This window comes from Dama dama, chromosome 7 (genome assembly GCF_033118175.1).
Source record: "Dama dama isolate Ldn47 chromosome 7, ASM3311817v1, whole genome shotgun sequence".
NCBI classification, from domain to species: Eukaryota; Metazoa; Chordata; class Mammalia; order Artiodactyla; family Cervidae; genus Dama; species Dama dama.
Genome location: NC_083687.1, coordinates 12,023,881 through 12,048,325, shown reverse-complemented (window position 1 = coordinate 12,048,325; position 24,445 = coordinate 12,023,881). Strand labels below are relative to the sequence as shown.

The window sequence follows — 24,445 nt, the reverse complement described above, 5'->3', positions numbered from 1 at the left end:
CCCCTCGAGGCCGGTGCCCGCCCCGCTCCGCGCCCCGCCCCCTCCTTCCCCGCAGCCCCCACCCCCAGCCCCGGCTCCTCAACACAAACTTTCCGTGCGGCTCGCTCCCTCCTCCGCGCCCGGCGCCTCCCGCTCCGGCCCGGCTCATTCCGCACATTCCGGCCAGCCCCCTCCCCACGACCCCCCTCCCCCGGCCCCCCTCTTCGCTCCCTCGGGCCCGGCGGAGCCGCCCGGCCGGAGCGCCCCCGCGAGATCGGACCAGGTAAGCCGGGCGGACGCCGGGAGGAGGCCCCGCTGGGAGAGGTGGTGTGGTTGGTCGGTGCTTCGGGGGGTGGGGAGCAGTCACGGGGGGGCTGGTTCCCAGAGCCATTGTCCAGCCTGAGCCTGAGCCCCGGATCTGGGTGCCGGGAAGTTTAGAGGAAAGGGGGAGAAGCTCTCCGGGAAGCCCCGCCCACCCTCCCACCAACCCCCCGCGACCCGGACGAGTGGTTCGGGGGGAGGTCGGGGAGCCGGGAGCCTGGCCCCGGTGCCAGCGCCTGTCCAGACGTCTGCATTTGGGGGTGTCGAGGTCGGGGTCCGGGGGCCCGCACGGTCTGGGGTTGGGGGGCCTGCCACCGGGGAGCTCGTCCCCGCAGCGCCCAGCCCCGCCGCCCTTTGGACTCCCGGCTGGCGCTCTCTCAGAGCCCGCCCGGCCCCAGCTCCACGCAGGCCTCGGGCCGGGCCTCCGGGCGCCCAGGCCGGCTCCCGCGCGCGGTGCCCGCAGCCGCGCCGGACTGTGGACGGTGTCTGGCAGCCAAGCTTCACGACCCCGGGCGTGTGCCCCCTGAGGGGCAGGGGCTTAAGTTGCCTTCAGTTCTGCCGCCGGCGTCGGGGTGGAGGTTTCGGAGTTCCAGCCCTGAGCTCTGCGAGCCTGGTTCCGAAGGGGACTGGATTTGGGGCCTTGCCTTGGCCACACACTTCGGCAGAGCCCGTGTTTAGACTTTAGAGGACTTGAGGGCGGCTTGTCCCCTCTAACCCTAAGCCCCACCACACACTCACCACCCCCACCATTGTCTGTCATGCCCTTTACTCCTGCCTGGGGAACTAGAGCTGGGAGCGCCCATCAGCCTCTGGTTTCCAGCCTAGCAGGGCCCTGGGGCAGTGTCATCGAGACCAGACCCCTCCGTGTCAGCTTTCCGGGAGAGGGGCCCTCATCCAGGGCTGAGAGGTTGTTTTTTTTCCGTGAACAAGGGGGATTGAGGCCTTGGGGTAGGGCTTCTCAGGGGAGGGAAGCCGTCCCTCACACCTCCATCTGTGTCTTTTCTCTCTCCAGGTAGAGGCAGAACCAGGTCAGGCCTGAACTTGTAGCCCAGGAGAGCAGGGGGTGGGGGTGGGGGCTGGACACAGCTCAGAGGGGCTGGTGCCCAGGGCGCCTCTGTGTATCCCGCCTCCCGCAGCCCCAGAGCAGGGGGGCCAGGACACCTTGTTGGCCAGGATGCTGGGGGCAGTCTGGGGCAAGGAGGGAAATCTAAAGTTGCCAAAAGTTAGAGTTTTGGTGAGAAATGAGGTCTTCCTCCCGCCCAGATTCTTGCAGCTCTTTTTCCCCATAGGCATGCCACCACAGACCATGGTTCTGGGCTCTTCCTGAATCCCTGCTCACCCTGTGAGCAGGTGATGGACAGATGTCTTTTCTAGGACTAGGATGTATGATGAGGGGGACTCATGGGACCCCACATGCTCCCGCCTCAGAGAGAGACTGGGATCCAGTGGGAGTCTCAACCTCGTGGGCCTTCCCCCACCGTCACTCCCCTGCCCCCCCAAGGAGGGAACAGTAATTAATGCTACTTAGCGCATTTGGCTGAGTAGGATGGTCAGCGATGGGCAGGACAGAACTGTGTGTATGTGTGTGTGTCCTGGGCCCTGCTCCCACGTTCACCCTCAGGTTTACAGATTTTGGCACATTCTGAACAGTTGGGGAAATATTAAAATGTAAAGGAGACATCTCAAACAGAGGCGGTCAAGAACTTAAGAGGTCTGGTCCCAGCTGAGCCTCTAAGCAGTTGTGTCATCCTGGTGGGCCTCAGTTTCCCTGCTTGGAATCCAGGACTTCTCTGGTCCCTTTTCTCTGAGCTTCTCTGAGTCTCTTTTTGGTTCCTGGTCAGTCGGCCTCCCCATCATGGAAACTGAACCTGGTGGGGTCTGGAGAGGTGAGTGGGTGATCAGTGGGTCTAAGGAAGAAACTGAGGGCTGACTGGGGGTGACTGAAGGCAGCGAAGCCAGTGAGAGGGACTGAGAAGGTTACCGGAGCAGACAGCAGGGGGGCAGGGGGGCCAGGTGCAGACAGCAGCGGGGCAGGGGGGCCAGGTGTCAGAGAACAGCCCTGGGAACCGGCTGTGGGGTCTGGCAAGGAATGGTGTTCAGAGGCCACCTGGATGGCCAGCCCTCTCCCAGACCCCTCTGAGGGCTCAGGGTGGAAGCTGGAAGGGAGCAAAAACTCCCAGTCCTATCCACCTCTTCGCTCAGGAAGGGAGAGGAGCCAAGGGGTCCGGCTCACAGGGAGGACAGTGCGGGGCAGTGGGGGGAGCTGGTGGTGCCAGGCCCCAAGGAGCCAAGAAAGAGGGCTCCCAAGGCTGCAGCTCTCTGTGGAAGTGGCCGGGAGGTCCCAGTCTCTGCTCCCCTTGTGGGGTTCGAGGGGTAGCCTTGAGGATCCAGGTCTCCGTGGACCCCTGGGGCTGCCCTGGGGCCATGGCGGGAGCTTCTCTGCTCAGAGCTGGGGTGGAGGCCAGCTGATCACACTTGGCCCTGTCCCTGTGGCCTCGCCCCGTCGTCCCCTTCCCCCTGCGTTGTGCCAGCCTAGGGTGGTCTGCCCGAGAGGCACTGCCCCTTGGGGCTCTGCCTGTCTGCTCAGCGTCCCCCAGGAGGCTGAGAGCAGGGACCAGAGAACCCTGTCCCTCTGTGAGTCCCCAAAGCCTCAGCCCCTGAGGTTTCCTAGAGTGCTGATTGCTTCCTGTGCTCCCTGCCAGGCCCACAGGACCGGAAGTGATAGAGGGAAACGGGAGTGCAACTGTGTGTGCCGCTGGACGTGTGTGTGTGTGTGTGTGTGTGTCTGTGTGTGTGTGTCTGTGAGAGGCCGAGAGGGACCCTCTGTGGGTGATACCGTAGGGGTGGTGCACGTGAGGGGAACTGGGGTGAAACCAGTTCAGGTGTGTGACTTAACAGGAGGGCAACTGTGTGCGACATGGTGACTTTGTAAACCGCACGTGTGAGAGACGCTGTGACGTTCTCGGTGTGTGACTGGCGCTGCAGGTGCTTGAGAGAAACTATGAATGACGTTCTTCGTGTATGACTGATGCTGCATGCGTGCGTATCTGTGTGTGTAGGGGACCTCTGTGTGTGAGGGGCCATCACGCGGGGTGGGTTTGTCAAAGAAACTGCTTGACCACTGGTGTAAGCTCACATCCATGTCCGGGACTGACTGGCTGGGATTCCGACGCTCCACACGTGTGAGGGCCACTCGGCCGTGTGATGCTGTGTGTGTCCGAGGCAGAAGGAGGGACACTCTGTGGGCCGGGTGTGCTTACGTGTAACACGCTGAGAAGCTGTTGTGACATGATGGACTCTACCTAGTGCAGCGTGTGAGTGCTGAGACGCCATGGCGACGGCCTAGTGTGAAATCAGGTGTGTGGGTGAGACGGAGAAGGTCCACATGCTGAGGGTCGGTGCCGCTTATGGGGTGAGACTGACCCTGTGGGTGGTCACATCTGAGATGGTTTGAGACAGTGGGGCCGTGGGGGTGACAGCCTTCAGGGCTGTGGCATATATGGCGTGGGATGCCGTGTGTGTTGAATTTGAGGGCCCGTGACCCCGTGCACGTGCATCTACGTGGCAGATCACAAAAAGAAAACTGTTAGAAACAAAGGATGAAATTAATGCTACTGAATCGTGCACTTCAAAAAGGTATTTTTTTTTATCGTGTATATTTTATCACCATTAAAAAAAAATTAAGGGACTGCCCTGGTGGTCCAGGAGTTAAGACTTTGTGCTTCCACTGCAGGGGGCACACGTTTGATCCCTGGTAGGGCTGCATGCAGCTCCCCCCACCAAAAAAAAAAAAATTTTTTTTAAAAGAAAGAAATAAGAGAGATGCAGGTGACAGTGAATGTGCGGGACAGTGGCTGTGAAGAGGAGTGTGTATGTTTGAGAGAGAGGAGAGGCCCAGGGCAAGCTTCTGTGTTGACATTGACAGTGTGACTTTCCCGAGGAGGCAACAACTGACTGAGGGATGGGTCACAGCTCAGTGGGTGACCCGGAGTCCAAGGGGCCCTCTGAACTGTGAAACCCAGTCACCCCTTTAGGGCACCCCCACCCTTTCTAGCCTGGATCCCTGGCCTTCCTGGACTGGGTCCGGATGAGGAGACTGGACAGCGGCTCGGACTGGGGGGTGAAGTCTGGGAAGTGGGCGCCTTCTCTCTGCAGGAGGTTTGAGGGCTCCGAGCCTCTTCCCTCCCTCCTACACTGCTGGAGCGGGGAGAGTGAGGGGGAGCCTTGGAGAGAGAAGCCTGGGGGGGCTTCCCCGCCCCCTCGGCTCCCTGAGAAGCCTGTGCCCTAGGAGAGGGGGTGGGTGGGTGCAGAGGCTGGATTCCCAAATTGGAAGCACATTAATAAGCTGGGCAGCGGGGGAGCCCCCATCACCTCCCTCCTAGTGGGCTCTGCAAATTGCTTCCTCCTGTAAAAATCTCAGCCCGGCTCTAGGGAGGCGGGTACTCCCTCCCCAGCCTGGCAGGGCGTGGTCACTTGGCAGGGTCCCTCGGGGCGGGGGGGGGGATGGTTGGGGGGGGGTCCTTGGGCTGGAGGTGGGGGCGGCGGACACCATCCGCATCCCACCCGCCCTGCGCTCCCTGTCCCAGCACAGCGCAGCCACTTCTAGGGTGGGAGCCTCTGGCAGCTGGAGAACAGCTGGCCCCGCGGTGGGGGTGGGTGGGGAGGAAGGAGGAAAAGACAGGGGGGCGGGGAGGCTCCCCGAGCCTTTCTGCACTGCTGGCCCCATCCTCAACCCCCCGGCCAGTCGGCCCTGCCCCGCCCTGCCCTGGTCTGCAAGCAGGGCATTCAGGATGAAACTTTTGATTTCCTCATCTTCCCACCCTTTGAGTGAGGTTCTCACTCAGCGTGAGAGCACTTTGGGGAGTGAGGTCCTGCAGGAGCGCACAGCTGCCGCCCGCCGCTACCCCCAGTGGGGACAGCAGCTCAGTCGTCCCCTTGGTGGGGCTGCTACCTGGGGAGAGTGGGGGGGATTGCTGACACCTGCCTGGACTGGCCTGGCCTGCATCTCCCATGAGGCCCAGGCTCTGGGGAGGCCCAAGCTTCAAGTCTGTCCCTGCCCCCACTTGAAAGGCAGTCGAGGGCGGGTGGTCTGGAGTTGGGGGGTGGGGTGGGCATTTAGGTCCTCTGTGGCAGCCCCAGCCTCCCTGGCCTCCACCCCTGGAGCTGTCCAGCCAGTTATTCCAGCAGGTCTGGCCCCAGGGAGGGGAGTGGGCTGCAGAGTACCCCTTATCTCCCTCAGGGCCCCGAAGCCTGCTCGCCCAGCCTCCTATCTCCCACCTGGCCACCACCCAGAGGCATCTTCTGACCTCCCAAGGCCCTGGGAGAAGGGGAAGCAGGTGTGACTGGTCAGATCGAAGGTAAAGGCCACATGAGACCACAGAGGCCTGCGGGCCCTGCAGTAACAGGGAGAGGGGAGGTCCTTCGAGAGGAGGGCTGGGGAGCAGCGGGCCGCTCCGCCAGGACGCGGCCCTGTTGGGGTTGGCCCAGCCTCCCGCGATGGCTCCCCTGTCACGCCCGCCTTCCCCTTTGGTCTGCTCGGGGCTCCTCGGGGTCTTTCTGCCCTTTACTCCCTCACTCTGTCTCTTTCTCTCTCCCCCTACCTTCTGTTTTTCCATTCCCGCACAGCCTGACTATGTCTTGGTTTATTGATTGACCCCCTTCAGCTGGGTCTCCCATCCCCTCCGTCCTGGTGTCTGTCTGTCGGAGTCTCTGTTGGTCACGGCCACTCACCCCCTCCCCACAGTGTCCATGGATCCCACTCTCTCCAGCAATCCACCTGTCCCGTCTGTATGTCTCTCTCTGGATCTCAATCTCTCCCTCCTGTCCTCACTCCAGCTTTCCCACTCTGGGTCTGTCACTCTGACCGTCTTGTCTCTTTTGTCGGTTTTCTTGGCTGTCTCCCCTTCACCCACTCCCAGACTCACCCCCATCCCTCCTGTCCGTCTCAGGCTCCACCCTCTTTGCCCCTCACTTGGGTCTTTCTCCCCCTTCTCCCACCCTTCTTGAGAGCAACGCAGAGGCTCTGCACACCTGGGCCAGTGACATTGAGCAGCTGGGGGCTGTCACCCCTCTGAACCCCACCATGGAAAAGGCAGATCAGACCCTAAGCTGGGTGGGGGCTAGCATCCCTGGGGTCAGCTCCCTTCACCATCAGCCTCAGTATTGGCCTCAGTCCAGCCCTGCAGCTGTCTGTGGGGAGCCCGTAGCCTCCTCCCTCCCCGCAGGCTGAGTCCCAGTGATTTGGAGTCCAAGAGAATGGGGGGGCCCCCTTTCTGTCCTCGCCCCACGGCAGGCCCCCTTTCTGTCCTCGCCCCATGGCAGTAACTCTGGGGAGGCCTGTCCAGGCTCCCCGCACTGACCCCTCCTGAGTGACATGGCGGGAGAGAGACCCTAGTTCAGCCCCCAGCCAGGCGCCACTGCCCACCTGCCAGTGCCCGGCTGTGCCTTGGGCTGGGGGGTGGGGTGCAGATATTCTCACTGGGCATCAATCTGGGCACCCACACAGCAGCATAACCTGCAGACAGTGCTCCTGGGCATGGCTGTGTGGGGTGGGGGTCACCTGCGGGCCCCTGGGTGGGTGCCTCGGGTCCCCAGGAGTGTGCCTGGAAAGTGGGTCTTGCATGTAGCCAGTGAGCTAGTGGGAGGGACGGTGGTCCCGCTTCTCTCCTTGACTTGTCCTTGCGGCCCCCCCCCCCCCAACCAGGGGCTCCCCTCCCCCTCGCCAGCTGCCAGCAGTCCCGGCCAGGGGCCGCCGCCCCGCCCCCCCAGTCTGTCCCAGCTCCCAAGCACTGCTGTGTTCGCCATATTTGGCCACAGTGCTCCTGCGGGGGGCGGGGCGGGGCTGACATCACCCTGAGAAGGGGGGGGCCCCCGCCGCCTGGGTGAGGGGAGGCGGGCAGAGACTTGGGGGAGGCAGGAAAGTTGCTTTGGAAAGTCTGGGGCTGGCAGGGCCCCCCATGCGCTGGGCCCCTGCTGCTCTGAGGGAGGCCTCAGAGAAGGATTTGGGGGGAAATGGGTTGAGGAATCTGTTGGGAGGGGTCTTAGCTCATCATAATCCCTCATCTGCCTCCCCTCTAGAGCCCACCCATCCGTGGCACCGTCAGGCCTGGGGGAGGCTTTGCATCCCAACTACGGCAGTACAGGAGCCGCTGTGGTCCCCCCCACCCCACATTGCCCTCCCCCCTTTATTACATAAACTTGGCCTCAAGGGGTTGAGGAGGGGATGGAGGTGGGGATTCAGTCCCTGGGCTGAACAGAGAAGTGTGGCCCCTGTGACCATCAGGAGCACAGCTTTCTCCCTCCTCTCTCCGAGGCTGCCCTCTGGCATGCTGGTCTTGAAGGCCTTCCAAGGAAGGGTTATGGCAGTAACCTGGGGGTCCTTGAGGTTGCTCCAGCCACCTGGGTTGAGGGGATCCCTTGGCCCAGACCCCAGTAGGCAGACTCAGGATGGTTGCCACGACAGCTGGATCTCTTTTCCGTCGTCTGCAGATGGTGGGACTTCTCATCTTGGTTAAGAGACCAAAGTTAGATCGCCTGTATTCAGAACCCAGTTTTAGTACTCACTAGCTGTGTGTCCTTGGGCAAATTGCTTCACCCCTCTGTTCCTTGGTTGTCTCATCGGTAAAGTGGAAATAATAATAGTATCCACCTCATAGGTGACTGTGAGGATGGAGTGAGTCAGTGTGTGTCAAGTCCCAGACGAGTGCCTGCCATATGCAGGTGCTGTCATCTGTAGTAATGTGAAGTGTAAACTCCACATCCGCCTGACGATCAGGCACACACCCCCCACCCGGTCTTCCCCCTCCCGGGCTACTCCCGGGCTACTCCCGGGCTTCAGGCCTTCCAAAGTAAATAGGTGGTCGCCAAAGGGAGAACCCCCACCCATTTGGCAGGACCTGGAATTCTTGTTTGAAGGGAAAGAATTCTCTTCCCTGGCTTCTGTGGGGGTCTCCCACCTGGCTCCCTTCTTTCTGTTCAGCCCAGAGCACATCCCAGAGTCTAGCCATCTGGGGCTCTGCAGCTCCCTGGACCCTGAAAACACACTGGATGTGCAGTTCTGAGGCTGAAGGGGGCCGGGGTGAGCCGAAGGGCTGTGTGTGTTGGGGGACTGTCTGGGTGTGGTCTATTTTAATAATCCAGCTCAGCGTGTGCAGGGAACTCAGAGTTTATAGAGCCCTGGCCCTTCCACCATGTGGGCCAGGGCAGGGGCGGGCGTGTGGGTGGTTTATGGGCTGCTGTGGGGCCGGGAGGTGCGGGAACAGGAAGTGGGATGGAGGAACGGGTGGGGTTGAGCAAGGCTGTCGGCCGGCACCTTCTCAGCTGCTCCCTTACCCGCCAGCGTCGCTCCGTTCTCCGGGATTCCTCGGGCAGTTCCTGCCCTGAGATTACGTTCCTTGGCAGGGTTCTCATGAGTTAGCTTTTGAGGAAGGCAAAACCATACCCTCCCTGGATCAGGGACCCTCATCCCATGGTAGGTCCTTGGCAGGGTTGTGTTGAAATGCTGGGGGAGAATGAGGGGTGAAGTGTTAGTCGCTTGGTCGTGTCCGACTCTTGGCGACCCCATGGACTGTATAGCCTGCCAGGCTCCTCTGTCCGTGGAATTCTCCAGGCAAGAATACTGGAGTGGGTTGCCATGCCCTTCTCCAGGGGATCTTGCCAACCCAGGGATCGAACCTGGGTCTCCGACATTGCAGGCAGCTTCTTTACCGTCTGAGCCACCAGGGAACCCACAGGTGGGGGTCCCTGATCTGGGATCCCGATGACGAGGAGGAGGAGAGGCAAGGAGCCCTTCTGAGAGCTGCAGAAGCCCTTGGTCCTGCCCGTGTAGCCCTCCTCTCTTCCTCATCACCGTGCCTTTGGCAGCTGCATGGTCTTGTGAGCCTGTTTTCCTCATCTGAATAATGGGCATCACTCCTTGCCACCCCCCTGCCAATCCCTCCCCGCCACGCCACCTTAGTTTTGAGGGTTGACTGGAAGGTACAGGTGGTGGTGGTTTAGTCGCTAAGTCATGTCCGCCTCTTGCGACCCCATAGACCATAAGCCCACCAAGCTCCTGTGTCTGTAGGATTTTCCAGGCAAGAATACTGGAGTGGGTTGCCATTTCCTTCTCCGAAAGTACTTTTTTCCCACAAAGGTGCTGTGCAGGTATAAGGCATTGTTATTGTTGCCCTTGATCCCCACCAGTACCATGTCTTGAGTGTTAAGAGCCAGGCATCATGGATGGCACTTTGATCTCATTTCATTTTAACCCTCACAATCTCAGGGAGACCCTTCCTTCCTTTTAATAAGGCTCAGAGAGGTGGAGTCACTCACCCAAGGTCACACGGCACTCTGACTAAACCACCCCACCCTGGAGCACCGGCCTGGCCCCCGGGGGTGGGAGATTGCTGCTGTCTGGGAGGGCCCTGCCCTAACCCCTCTGCTTCTGCCCCCCAGGCTCAGGCTGCCCAGTGGGCTCAGGCCCAGAGCCCAGAGCAACCAGCACAATAGCGTCCAACAGCTGGAATGCCAGCAGCAGCCCCGGGGAGGCCCGGGAGGATGGGCCCGAGGGCCTGGACAAGGGGCTGGACAACGACGCGGAGGGCGTGTGGAGCCCAGACATCGAGCAGAGCTTCCAGGAGGCCCTGGCCATCTACCCCCCCTGCGGCCGCCGCAAGATCATCCTGTCGGACGAGGGCAAGATGTATGGTGCGTGCGGGGAGGCAGGGGACCCTGGGCCGGACTTGGGGAGGCGCCTGGCCCTCCCCGCCCCTCCCCCTGCTCTCTGCCCCCTCACCCAACCGGTTTGGCGAAGTCCCGCGGGGCCTCCAGCCCTCCTCGGGCGGGCGGGCGGGCGAGTCTGGGCGTGCAAGCCTGTGTGTCTGGATCCTCCTCACAAACAGGCCAGGCTTGCCCCCTCCACCAGAGCGCAACCCACACGTGACACCCCCCTGGCTGCCCCTCCTCTCCTTGCCCCTACCAGCCTGGAGGTTTCGGGGTGACTCAGTGGGCCCCGGAAACTGGGTCAGTTTGGTGTGTTCTGGTCTGGACCTGAAGACAGGTCCCTCTCCTAGGAGGATGTTGGGGAGGGTCCCTCTCCTAGGAGGACGTCGGGGAGCCCCCCGAGGGCTGAGGCCTGGGGTGGGATCCCGGCGCAGAGCAGGGGTTCCCACCATCAAGGGGGGGTCGGGGAGGGGTACTGCAGGGTGGTGAGAGGCCCGCTCTGGGACAGGGCCCGTGTGGGGAAGAGGGTCTCACCTCCTCCCAGGCCTCCTGCTTGCCTCCCTCTGCCACCTGGCCCACCTCCTGCCTCCAGAAGGGAGTGGTCCCCCCCCCCACCCTGTTCCTTCCTCAGAGGGCTCTCCCAGGGCCGCATTTTTGGGATAACTCAGCCCTTCTGCTGCTGGCTCCTTGCCAGCATCCTCCAGCTCTCCGGAGCGGGGCAGGCCGTCTGCACCCGGTGTCCAGCGCCGTGGCGGGCGCAGAAGGGAGACAGCTGGGCGGCCTGGGTCCCCTTCCCCTCCCACGGGCACACACCCACCGCCAGCCCGGGCCCACTCAAGGGGCGGGCAGGTGTTCCCGGGTGCCTTCCCCGGGATGGGGGCCACCTGCCCCCATCGCCACCTCCCAGATGGCCGGGGCAGCCCCGCAGGGTATTTTTAGACAGGGCGGAGGGAGTGGGGTGGAGGGGGCAGGCAGGAAGGGAGGGGCAGTGGGCCTGGTTCTGTCATGGAAGAGGAATTTGGAGAATGTGGCCCTTCTGTGGAGGCTATGGAGTTGGGGGGCAGGTGGCCTGGAGTTGGGGGTAAGGGGTATGCCCCCTGAGGATGCTCACATACACCGCACCATGTGTCCCAAGCACCACGACAGCCCACTTCACAGGGCCAAGCCCTCAGACACTGGCCAGCCTCTGGGTACCCCGAGGGTCTGGGGTGCAGAGCAGACCCCCCATCCAAGGCTGACAGGCTGAGCTCACTCTCACAGGGCAGGACAGACACTGGGAACCAGTGACTTGGAGCTGACAGGCTCAAGGACACGGTGATGCGCTCAGTGACACCTCTTGACCCAGGCTGTCGGTGTAGGAGGCGTGTTGGGGACCGCCCGGTCCTTCCTGCCTATTCCACCAGAGAAGGGCAGGGACTTGTCCAGGGACTCCTGATGGCCAGGACACTAGGATGGACCCAGGGCCCAGAATTCTTACAGACCCACGGGGATGTGTGCCCAGGAGGAGATGTCACACACACACATGCACACACCCCCTCGGTGACAACACAGGGGGAAAGGAAGCCCTGCCCGGGGCTGGGAGTTGGGGGCCCAGCTGTCCTGCCGCCCTTCGGCCACACCTGCCCCTGTCCGTCTCGCAGGGAAAACCCCCGGCAGGCCGCCTGACATTGTTCCACCTCCTGCTCTGCGATCCCTCCCCCAATGAGCAGCCCCCCCAGGTCCTGGAGGTGGTGGGGGAACCCTGGGGCTTCCCCTTCTTCAGCTGCTCTGCTTGTGCCCCTTTGGTGGCGGGGAGAGGGCTGGGTGTGGGGTGAAAACAGAGAGGGGGGAACAGAAGAGGAGTGGAGGGGGCGCGGTGTGGTTTCCAGCTGGGGAGGGGGCTCTCCTCTTTGCCCACTTCCCATTTTCCTCTCATCCCAATCTAGGTCGAAATGAGTTGATCGCACGCTATATTAAATTGAGGACGGGGAAGACTAGGACGAGAAAACAGGTAAGAGATGATTTATGCTGTGCGCGCCCCCCCCCCCCCGCCAAAGACACCCTCTTCCCGCCTCCTTCAGCCCCTTCCCAGCCGAGCTAGCCCACTGCCCTGCCCACTTCCTCGGATTCGCCCCATTACTCAGCCCTGGTTCCCCGACCTGGGATTGAACCTGAGCCATCCGCATTGGGAGCGAGGAGTCTCCTCCTCCACTGGACCTCTGGGGAAGAAGTCCCCGCTGTCCTTTGTGACCGCTCCCCTCCCCCAGATCTTTGGTTCAGCGACCACAGATCGCTGGGCAACTATAGCAGCTGTGTGTCCCTGCCCTGAGTGGCTCACTGACCAGTCAGGGAGACGGACGGTTGGACAGATGAGTGCAGAGGAGGGCGGCACGGCCGAGATTGGCATGTGCGCTGTCGGACAAGCATCTAACCTTGAGCAGCAGGGGAAGGGAGGAGGGAGGGCTGGGAAGGCTTCCTGGAGGAGACGATGCTCAAGATGCCTTTTTTAAGAAGGAACAAGATTTAGCCAGGCAGGAGGAAAGGAAGATGATTCTTCCAGGCTGAGGAAGTTGGCTGTACAAATAATAATTGTTAACGCCTCCAGAGTTGACTTTATGTTCATGTATTTAGTCCTCATAGCAGCCTTGTGAAGTAGGTACAGTAATTATCTCCATCTTACAGGTGAGGAAACCAAAGCCCAGGAAAGTTAAGTAACTTCCTAAGGTCGCTTGGCAGGTTGGCGGCTGGATCCACTGGACAGGGAAAGAGCCTTCAGTTGGGGTGGTGTGTGGAGGGAGAGGTGGAGAGATGTGGCTGGTGCCCGAGGGCCAGGTTTCCCTGGGGGCAGCTGGGGGCCTGGAAGGGACTAGATCAGGGAGCGGCAGCTGTTAAGGCCTGTCCCCCGAGCCCCCGAGGCAGCGCGTAGGGAGGGCCAGGCGGAGACAGGGACCTAGATCTGCAGCAGTGGCCTGGGCAGCGACCGTGGTGAGGGCAGCGGTGGTGGACACGGAAGAAACTGGTGATCTGGGAGATGATCAGGTGGTTTCCAGTCCGGGGAGGAAACCTGCAGGGAGCCCCTTAGGGTGCGTTGCATGTGGGGTAAGAGAGGCAGGCTGGAGTCAGGGCCCTGGAGACCCGAGGTCAGCACCGCCCGAACCTCCCTGTCTGGGTGGGATTTGGGCCTTGCCACCCACCCCCGAGATCCCCACTGTCTCCAAGGAAGGTTCTGGGTCCACTCACCTAGTGTGGAAATTGCTCCCTCATTGTTGAGGCCTTCATTAGTCACTCTCCCTGGGCCAGCACATGGTTGTTGTTGTTTTTAGTTTATTATTTATTTTATTTTACTTGACTGCACCAGGTCTTCCTTGTGGCACACAGGATCTAGTTCCCTGAACGGGGTTCGAACCCCGGGCCCCCTGCATTGGGAGCTCGGCCGCTGGACCACCAGGGAAGTCCCTGGGCCAGCTCAGACCGCACAGCATTTATTCATTTGGCAAATCGTTGAGCTGCTACTGTGCTCACTCGGCACTAGGGATCCCGCCAAGAACCGGACAGACAGGGCCCAGCTCCCTGAAGCCTGAGGCCACGGGAGGAATACTAGCCGTTCAGCCCCTGGCTTCAAATACTTGCTCCTCTACCTGCGGGCAGGGGATGCCTCACCTCCCAGCCTCTGTTCTTCGGCTGTTCAGTTAGCTGAAATGTAAAACAATGTATTTGTGTAAGAATTTGCCACTCCTATTGCTCTTATTAGTATAGTCATTACAAACCGCCATCCCAGGCACAGGAAGAGGGCACTGTCTTGGGGAGGTGTGTCCTACTTCACCCAGAAGATGTGTTTATAAGAACCTGTTGGTCAGAGTGGGAAGGGGCCCAGGGATCTTCAAGTGAGACCCAGGGAGGGAACAGATCCTCTGAATTCTGGGTCCAGCATCATACCTGCTCCTGGCCAGATATCCCAAGAAGGCTGGCTGTACAATGACATTTTACATACTAGCTGTTGGTAAGCTCAGGATTTTAAAAACCTCTGGCTTTTGTCATTTTGCAAGGGTGACACTCCTCTAACTTTATTATTAGAACTCTGATGTCTGATATCTCCTTAAAGAGGGACCCAACCTGTGGTTGTGAGAACAAGGTGTGTCTATGTGTCACAAAGAGCAATGCAAGGTTTTTTGGTGGTTTTCATTTTACTTTTGGTTGAAAAAAAATGCAGTTTTTTAAATTTATTTTTTATAGCTACTTGACAGCAATTAATGGGCTTCCCTCACAGCTCAGTTGGTAAATCATCTGACTGCAATGCAGGAGACCTGGGTTCAACTCCTGGGTCGGGAAGATCCCCTGGAGAAGGAAAGGGCAACTCACTCCAATATTCTTGCCTGGAGAATCCCATGGACAGAGGAGCCTGACAGGCTACAGTCCATGGGGGTCACAAGAGTCGGACACGACTTAGCAACTAAACCACCACCACCACAGCAATTAATACCAAATGCAATGCCTCCATGGGCTTCCCAAGTGGCTCAGTGGTAAAGAATCTGTCTGCCAAGTAGGAGATGTGGGTTTGATCCCTAGGTCAGAAAGATCCCCTAGAGAAGGAAGTGGCAACCCACTTCAATATTCTTGCCTGGGAAATCCCATGGACAGAGGAGCCTGGCAGGCCACAGTGCTGGGGTCACAAAATGTCAGACACGACTTAGTGACTAACTGACAACAATGCGTCCATATTGAAAGCACAGCTAAATATTACATTAGGATTAAGTCCCATGTGACTTTCAGCTGTCCCAGAGTTGGCCATCTGGAGATAAGTCCTCTGGGCTGAGGGCCTATTGGCGGTGGCCAAGTGGGCTCCACTGTCAGGCCACTTGGGTCCAGCTGTGTGACCTTGGATGAGTTGCTTAACTTCTCTGTGCTTTGGTTTCATCATCCCAATCATATTAAATTGGGAATAATATTAGTGCCAACCTCTTAGCATTGCTGTAAAGCTCAGATGAGTTGGTACATGTAAAGTGCCAGGAACAATAGTCGCTGCGGGACTTTCCTGGTAATCCAGTGGCTGAGACTTCCAGCTCTCAGTGCAGGGGATCTGGGTTCAATCCCTGGTCAGGGAGCTAGATCCCACATGCCACAACTAAGGATCCTGCATGTTGCAAATAAGACCCAGTGCAGCCAAATAAATAAGTAATACATTTAGAAGCAAACAAAAAAATACTAGCTGTGCTCGGTAAATTCTGGTTATTGTCATGATGTGACATGATCAAGAATCTTGCTGGATGCAGGTCTGAATTGTGGGTGCGGTGAAGTGAGACGCACTAGTGTATTTGGGTCCTCACCAGATAGCAGGGGGCTGTCCAGCAGCCCTTACATAGTAATTTTTAGTCCATGATTAAAAAGAAAAACTGTTTCTTTGTGTCAATAAAAACAATTTGCAAGGCAAGCCAACAGCAATTGCTGATACTGAAAGTGAAGCAGCTTAGAAGATCCTCGACTTCCTTCCCGCTTGTTTCATGGGGGAAAAAAACAGAGATGTTTAGTTCTCTGAGGCTCAGGGTCAGATCCTTGACAATGTCAAGGGGGTGTTGTGCAAGCCCACGGTGCACACATCCAGACTGTGGCTAGCTCAGTTTTGCCAGTTGAGGGAGGCTTCAGGAAGGAGGAGCTGGAGAAGAAATGCAGTTAAAAGGATATACTGTGTACACAGAGAGGGTCCACACTGCCATGTGTTGTAACCCAGGTCTCCTGCATTGCAGTCAGATGATTGCAGGGAAGAAAGGCGTGCTGGGGAAGGAAGCTACATGAACAAAGCAGGAGCGAGACCAGGCCTGGTTCCATAGGCTGGCAAGCTGGGGTCTTCTTGGGAGGACTTAGGCAGAGGTTCAGGAGAGACCTTCTGTAAGGGATTTGGCCTTGGCGTGTAATCTGGTGGCCAGCAGGAGCATTATGGCCATGGCTAGCCTCTGAGATGCCAACTGGAAAAAAAAAAGGGGTCCAGTGAGGAAGAAGTCACCCGTGCTTGGAAGAATACAAGATGCTCTTCCTCTGTTTTTTTTTTTACCAGTCATCTTTTAATGGGTGTTAATTCTCCATTAGGATAGGAAAGGATTCAGGGCTGCCAGGCAAAGGTCATGGTCAGGAATGCAGAGTGTCCCTTCACGCCGGGCCCTCTTCAGTGGTACTTGCGTGGCCGCTTGTGTTTGAACTCCTTGTAAGAATGGCGGTAGTTGAAAAGCTTGTAAGCTGCCAGCACCATGGAAAGTCCGGCGAAGCTTCGTTTCTTCACATTGACACACTTGTTGTCATACTCCTGAAGTGCTCCAGCAGTGCCTTTAGGGGCGAAATCCTGCGTCACGATCCAGCTTAGCAGCTCCCCTGTTTTGATATCCAGGAGCTTCTCTAGTCAGTGGTATGACTGATGTCATCTTGGATTCCAGGGGTCTGTCTTCCTTTACTTTAGATGCAGCCCCGCATCAGGGCACGTGTCTCGGCCAGCAGAGGTTGGGCTAAATTTTAGCCCTCACTGGTCAGGTGTTCTTACGCAGTGAACAACTTGTGCAACTGTACATGGTAGTCCTGGAAGCCACAGTAGGCTCGATCAAGACAGGCCAAAAGAGAGCGGAATTGGCAGTGCAAAGGGGTGTCTGCCCACAGGGGCCCCACAGTTCCGCCCCCCCCCCCACTTACAGGTGGTCCCAGGAATAAGGGCTGGGATGCTCCTTGCCCGTGGCCACCCCAGCTATGCCTCCTCACTGTCTGTGTTTTCCTCTCTGGCCGGGCACGGGGCGGCCCCTAGGTGTCCAGCCACATACAGGTTCTAGCTCGGAAGAAGGTGCGGGAGTACCAGGTTGGCATCAAGGTATGTCAGGCGCCTGACCGGGGCTTCCAGCCCCCTCCTCACTCACGGCGCCTCCACCACTGTCTGCACGGCTCAGGCCTCTGCCTTGGCTGGCTTTCCGGCCCCACTGTGGCTCTCTTCTGGCTGAAGCTCTGTTCTCGCCTCTCCTGTTCTTTCTGCTCTTTTTCTCCTTCCTTTCTCTCTCTGCAGGTCTCTAGCCACTTGCAGGTTCTAGCCAGGCGGAAGTCTCGGGAGATTCAGTCCAAGCTGAAGGTAGGGGGTCCCCTGCCACTTGGCCTGGCCTTGCCCGGGCCTGGTGCTGCTCTCTGACCCCAGCCCGGGACAGGGAATGGGTTGTGGGGCTATAGGTGGGCAGCACGCGGGGTCTCAGAAATATGAGAAGCAGAAGAAGCCCAGTGGCCACCTCCTGCTGCACAGAGCCACGGTCCCTGGAGGTAGGAAGGAGCCCAGGAGGACAGCCCGCCGCACAGCGAGAGAGGAAGACCAGCTGAGGGCCACTGAGGCTCACCTCTCTTCTCCATTTTCCTTTCCTCCTTCCTCCTAATTGCTGCTTGCTAATTGCATGGGGACTTCGGGTGGGCAGGGACGAGACACAGGCGGGGTGGAGGGGGACTGGCAAGCATGGCCGTCCCTTGTCTTGGACACTCTGAGTCCTGGCAGCCCTGGGGCTGAGGATCTCAGAGCCTGGGCTTGTGGCCCCAGCCTGGGGTAGGCTGCACCCCTTCTCTGCCCATGGCTGCCCAGCAGACCAGGTCTGCTGCCCCCGCTCCTCTGCCTGTAGCACGGCCCCAGTGGTGTGGACAGACCCAAAGGGCCCCAGCTTCATCCCCTAACTAGATCTCCAGCCCCTCCACCCTCATCCTGCCCTTTCCAGGGCACCCTCAGCCGACATGGACTCCCTCTGGGTGGCGGGGGGCTGGGGGAAGGTCCACAAGTGCCTCTGAGCTTCCCTGGGCCCCTCAGGACCCCGAGAGCCAGGTGGGTGTTGAGAGGAGGGCAGTGAAATGATCCCCTCCCTCAATCCGGGCTCCTCTGTGTCTCGTCTAATCCATCCTCTTTCTCTTCCACAGGCCATGAACCTGGTAAGTAGCACTGCCCCTGCCCTGGGGGCGGGGGAAGGGCAGTGGATGGGAAAGCACCTAATGCAGAATTTTCAGATCATGGATTGCGAAATCAGCATAATAGACTGTGCAAACAGCACTTTTTTTTTTAATGGATGATAGTGGTTCTCAAACTTTAGCTTATATCAGGATCACCTGGAAGGCTTAGGGAGCCAGATTTCTCAGCCTCACCCTCAGAGTTTCAGATTCATTAGGTCTGAAGTGGGGCCTGAGAATTTGATTTCTAATAAGCTTCCAGGTGATGCTGGTGCTTGTTGATCAAGCGGACCAGACTTTGAGAACCGCTGATGAAATCGAAACTATGAGAGTATGTGACACACAAATTAGGCAAAATGAAGGGAAATATTTTTCACGTATACTGGGTTATGGAATAAAATAAAAGTATCTCTTCCTGTGGATTGTAATCAGAGGGGTGATGTACACTTAGGAGATGGGGCCTGGGAGGGGGCCCCTGAGGCCGGGACCCATCCTGTCTCTGGCCTGGCCTAGGCCTCACAGGGCTCCTCTCCTCCCCAGGACCAGGTCTCCAAGGACAAAGCCCTCCAGAGCATGGCGTCCATGTCCTCCGCCCAGATCGTCTCTGCCAGCGTCCTACAGAACAAGTTCAGCCCACCCTCCCCTCTGCCCCAGGCTGTCTTCTCTACTTCGTCACGGGTATGGTGGTCCTGGGAGGTGGGACTGGGGTGAGGGAGTGCCTTTAGGGTGGACGAGGTGGGGGTCCTGGATACTGAGGGACCCTGGCCTTTGTCCCGTCTCTGCAGTTTTGGAGCAGCCCCCCTCTCCTGGGACAGCAGCCTGGACCCTCTCAGGAGTGAGTACTGGGACATGTCCTTCCCCCACCCTCTTCCTTCCCCTGTGAGCCGTGCTGGACTTCCCTTCCCATCTGGGTTCCAGCAACAGCTGAGCAAAATCTTAATTTAAAAATAGAGGGTTGGAGAGCACCAGTTCAGAGAGCTAATGCTTCTGTCTGTTCATTCATGTGTCTGTTCATTCATCAACCACTTGTCATCCATCTTACAATCATTTTTCACTCAGTTAATCTCTGAGTCAGTCTTTCAGTCAACAAGTCGGGTAGCCAAGTACTCTCAGCTCCTTCAACTCCAGGATGAATTTCTTCCTAAGACACGCCCTCGGTTTAATGAGCAGGTCTGCAGGGTGGGGTTTGAAATGCTACATTAAATGTGCACATCAGTTGTGAGATGCATTCAGACTTCATAAAAGTTAACACATGAAGAAAACAGAACACTTGGAAGTTAGCTGGTCGGCATGCATTTCGGAGAAGTGCACAGGAAGGCCAGGTTCCTCCCTAGGGGGTCCCAGAGGAGACTCACGTGACTGGGCCAGGCGGAAGGTGGGGAAGGGGGCGATCCTTTAACCAGCCTGTGCTCCTGTCTGCAGCATCAAGCCCTTTGCACAGCCAACCTACCCTGTCCAGCCGCCCCTGCCGCCAACACTCAGCAGTAAGTTCCCCGCGTGAGGCAGCCATCACCACCTGTCCCTCCTTCAGCACCTGCACGTCTGCTCAGGAGAGCCTGGGCCTGACTGTGTGTGTGTGTGTGTGCGTGTTGCACATGTGTGCATGTTTGCATACTGGGAGGGGAGGGTGGGTAGCATCTGTAGGTGATTGGAACAGGCCCGGGCCTGACTGTGTGTGCGTGTGTGTGTGTGCGTGTGCACATGTGCGCATGTGCACGCATGTGCATGTATGCATAGTGGAAGGGAGGGGTGGGTAGGGGATTGGAACAGGCCAGGAATAAGCCCCTTACCTTTTACAGTGTTGCTTCCAGAACTCTGTTACAAGTACACACCACCAAAAGTGTTAAATTGATATGTGTGTGTATATATAATTCTTTCTAGGAAAATACACCAAAATCTTCATGGAGTTTTACTCCTTTTAGGTATTAGGATTCTGGATAGTTTTTATTTTTCCATTTTCACTTGTCTTTTTATTTTTGAATTTTTATTTTGTATTGGGGTAGAATGGCTACCCACCCCAGAAGTATTGCCTGGAGAATTCCATGGACAGAGGAGCCTAGCAGGCTCTAGTCCATGGGGTCGCAAAGAGTCAGACACAGCTGAGCAACTAACACTTACGGCCAATTAATGTTGTGATAGTTTTAGGTGAACAGCAAGGGACTCAGCCATACATACACATGTATCTGTCCTCCCCGCAACCGCCCCCCACCAATCCAGTGTGACACATGACATTGAGCAGAGTTCCCTGTGCTATACAACAGGTCCTTGTTGTTTATCCATTTTCAATATAGCAGTGTGTACACATCCATCCCTAATTATCCCTTCCCCTTGGCAACCGTAAGTTCGTTTTCTAAGTCTGCCTTTTCACTTGCCTTGTATTTTCTGTTTGGACACACATTAACAGTGACACAAGGAAAAACCCACTGGGGTACATTACTGAGGCCACAGCACACAGGGGTGCAGGCTCCGCACTGCACAAGGACTCCTGGCAAAGGGGTCAGAATCCATCCCCTGTTCCCGTCCAAACGCGGGGCCGTTTTCCAGCTGGCACACAGGCCCTGTGCAGGCGGGGGCGTCTGTGTGTAGCCGCACAGCACCCCGTGCAGACCAGGGTCCATCTCGTCCTCCCAGGTTACGAGCCCCTGGCCCCGCTCCCCTCCGCTGCTGCCTCTGTGCCCGTGTGGCAGGACCGCACCATCGCCTCCTCCCGGCTGCGGCTCCTCGAATATTCCGCCTTCATGGAGGTGCAGCGAGATCCTGACACGGTACCGTGGGGTTGGGGGCAGGGTCTGTGTGGTCTGGGGCCACCGCTCAGGGTCATGAGGCTGGGACACCGTGGGGAGGAGGGGGTCTGTCTCCGTGCAGCCCATCTCCCCCCGCCGCCCCGGGGCTTGCACGCGCGTGTGCTTTCCTGACCCTGTACTGCGCCCTCCCCACAGTACAGCAAACACCTGTTTGTGCACATCGGCCAGACGAACCCCGCCTTCTCAGACCCACCCCTGGAGGCAGTGGATGTACGTCAGATATACGACAAATTCCCCGAGAAGAAGGGCGGCCTGAAGGAGCTCTATGAGAAGGGGCCCCCCAACGCCTTCTTCCTCGTCAAGTTCTGGGTGAGCTGCCCTTGTCCCTCTGTTCCCGACGGCCCCTGCCAGGTGCAGAGTGCCCCCCGGGCCCGCCCTCCCGACCCCTGCCCCTGCCCTCTCTGCCTGGGCCTGTGGGTATTGTGCAGGCGATGGGCCCCCGGGCGGGATGCCTCCCTTGGCCTCGGGCAGCACCTCATGCCACCCTGCCCTCTCCTCCAGGCCGACCTCAACAGCACCATCCAGGAGGGCCCAGGCGCCTTCTATGGGGTCAGCTCCCAGTACAGCTCGGCTGATAGCATGACCATCAGCGTCTCCACCAAGGTGTGCTCCTTTGGCAAGCAGGTAGTGGAGAAGGTGGAGGTGAGTGGGGGGCCACAGCAAGGGACGTGGCTGGGGTGGGGGTGGGCTGCTGGGAGTGGGCAGGCCAACTGACGCCTGCCCCCTGCCCACCCCCTCCGGCTCCCGCAGACCGAGTATGCCAGGCTGGAGAACGGGCGCTTTGTGTACCGCATCCACCGCTCGCCCATGTGTGAGTACATGATCAACTTTATCCACAAGCTCAAGCACCTGCCAGAGAAATACATGATGAACAGCGTCCTGGAGAACTTCACCGTCCTGCAGGTGCGGAGGCGGCGGGGGGCACCTGGGCACAGGGGGCATGGGGGTGGGTCAGGGGCCCCCGGGCACAGGGGCCTCGAAGCGGGGGTAGCCAAGCCCATTCCTCAGAGGAGGAGACTGAGCCCCAGAAAGGAGGACACCCCCCACCCCTCCGCCCCGCACCCCAGCCCTGGGCCGCCTGACCTCACGTCTCTTCCTACCCGGCCCCCAGGTGGTCACCAGCCGGGACTCCCAGGAGACCCTGCTCGTCATTGCTTTCGTCTTTGAAGTCTCCACCAGCGAGCACGGAGCCCAGCACCACGTCTACAAACTCGTCAAAGACTAGGGTGCCCTCAGCCCCCACCACCACCACCACCACCGCCAGGATCCAGGACGAGTATCTTTCCCACACGCCTGCCTGGTCCCCCCCGCCCCAGGGGTCCAGGATGGAGGACCCGGAGGCCTCCCCACCCACCCCTGCACGTCCACTCCCTGCCACTGTTCTGCGCTTTCATTGAAGGAGGAGAGAGGCGGGGCTCGGCACAGGGGCAGCCTGGCCGGACGCCGACCACCATCACCAGCTCTGCCCAGCCTCGAAAGCCTGGGAGGACGCCTTCCAGCTCAGGGGTGCGTGGCTGCTGACCTTTCAGGGGACTGTGGTGGGCGAGGAGCCAGAGTGCAGAGGCCCCGGACGGGGGAGTGTTGAGCTGGGGTCGTGTTGGGAAGAGAGAGGGCCTATGCTTTCTGTGTGGCTGCGGTGTGCCAGGCCTGGGGCAGGCCCCCTCATGCCATCCTCAGACCCTGCAGGGTGAGAGTGGGGCTCAGTGTCTCTGTCGAGGGACCCGGGAGAGAGGTGGGCAAGTTGGGAGTCCACCCCCGGGGCAGCCTGTCCCTAAAGCCCAGGTTTACACTACCTCCATGGGGTGGGGGCTGGCCACAGGGGCCAGAGGGAGTCTGCTCTGAAGGGCCAGGGTGGCTGGGTGGGTGTCCAGACAGACCCCAGGGCCCTACCAGCCTACAGATCCAGGCCCCGGGGGCTTCCTAGTCAGATCCAAGCTGCCCGGCCTGGCCCGGTCCCAGGACCCCCTGAGAAACCTCCCTGTGGGCAAAGGTTCCCAGGGGCAGGCCCGGGCTCTAAAACAGGCTGGAGGGTCAGGTCTGAGGATGGAGTCCCAGCCCCCGGGGAAGACCCTTGGCCCAGGGACAACGGGCAGCAGAAAGGTTTGACAGTTTCTCTTGCCTAAGACTTGCATCTGGTGGTGAACCCTTGGGGGACGCCGTTCTCTTCTGTTGTTTTCCCCACCTCGGTCTCTCTGGCCTGGAGCGGCAGCTCCCCGCACCCAGACCTGGGACTGCTGGTTATCCCTCCCCGTCACCCGGGCCCCTCCGCCTCCAGCCGCTGCCCGTGGGTATTTATGAGTTTCATATGAAGTACTGTGCCCCTTCCTTCCACTGCCCCTGAGCTTCCTGAAGGTCCTCACAGTTTGCATATTGCTCAGGCCACCTCCAAACCCAACCTAGGTTTTATAATGTATATTATATATTTTTTGTGTATTTTTTAAAATCCAGCTGTGATGGGTTATATCATACATGTGGCACAAGGCTGGGGCAGAAGGCCTGAAGGCCCGGCTCCTGCTTATAAAAAAAAAAAAAAAATTAAAGTTATTTGTTTGTGGGCTAGTTGTGTGACCGGTCGCTTGTACGCCAGGCCTCTCCGCCTCGGATGGGCGCTCCTCCTGGGGCAGGTCCTAGTGTGTCACCCCGCCCGCCCTGTCTCCTCTGGGTGGGGGGGCCCCAATTCCACCCACACTTGAAATAGATATGTACTGGGACTTCCTGGGTGGTCCAGTGGTTGAGACTCTGCGCTGCCAATACAGAGGGTGAGTTCAATCCCTGGTCTGGGAGCTAGATCCCACATGTCATGGGGTGTGGCCAAAAGATAAAAAAAAAGAAAAAGTATCTTTAATAGATATGATTCAAGGGTCTTGTGAAAGCTTTGCCAACTCCAACCTTTCTCCCGCCCCCCCCATGAGTTGAGCACGGAAGTGTGACCAGCGCTGGCCCGAGCGCTGTGTTGCACTGTCTCTTTCAATGCAGTGACTTGCCCCAGGTGCCTTCAGTACTGAGATGGGGCCCCTGTTAAATCCCCACAGTCCATAGGGGCCACTGCGGGTTTTACCATCCCATCCGCACTCCACTCTGAGGAAAGAACCTCAGAGAAGTGAGTGCCCCTCAAGCGGGTGGCTGCTCGCTGGGGCCAGCCAGATTCCAGCCTGCCTCTGTGCCTGGAAAACCTCTCGCCTTTGAGCTCTCCGGTGCTGACACAGCTGGGACCTCAGAGTGGGGGGAGAGGGTGGGGAGATGGTGAACTCATGGACAGCTGTTTACCAGAAATTCAAATTTAGGGACTTCTCTTAAGGTCCCATGTTCCCAGTGCAGGGGGCAAGGGATCAATCCCTGGTCAGGAAAGTAAGATTCCTCGTGCCGCATGGTGTGGCCAAAAAAAAAATAGAGATTCAAATTTAACTTGGCATCCTGTATTTTCATTTGCTAAATCTGGCAACCCTACCCTGAAATCTAGTTTCTGTATCATTCTGGCCCAACTTCCAATTTTGCAGATGGGGAAACAGAAGAGGTTAAATGTTCTCACTCAGCTGTCAGTGGCAACACCAGGATTTGAACCTGGTCTTCTGACTTCAAGCCTAGCCACCTAGTATACTATTGAATAATCAGGTGGCCTGTTGTCTTGGTCCACTGCATTGGCGGGACCCGAGACTGTTGCTTGCAAGATGGGGAGGGTACCTGGAGCCCCAGCCAGATGGGAGGGTGTCCTGCAGACA

The 24,445-nt window shown here is 58.6% G+C and overlaps 1 protein-coding gene across 1 annotated transcript; it reads left to right on the top strand.

Annotated features, from left to right (window-relative positions):
• Window positions 1-87: 87 nt before the first annotated feature.
• Window positions 88-23,285, top strand: TEAD3 (TEA domain transcription factor 3; the record flags this gene model as incomplete). Its single annotated transcript, XM_061147775.1, has 13 exons — window positions 88-262; window positions 9,736-9,987; window positions 11,928-11,992; window positions 16,763-16,825; window positions 17,896-17,907; window positions 18,463-18,600; window positions 18,708-18,757; window positions 19,345-19,406; window positions 20,554-20,687; window positions 20,862-21,035; window positions 21,228-21,368; window positions 21,477-21,629; window positions 21,838-23,285. Coding segments are annotated over 13 exons (1,533 nt in total), but the record flags the coding sequence as incomplete, so codon positions are not given.
• Between the last annotated feature and the right edge of the window lie 1,160 nt (window positions 23,286-24,445).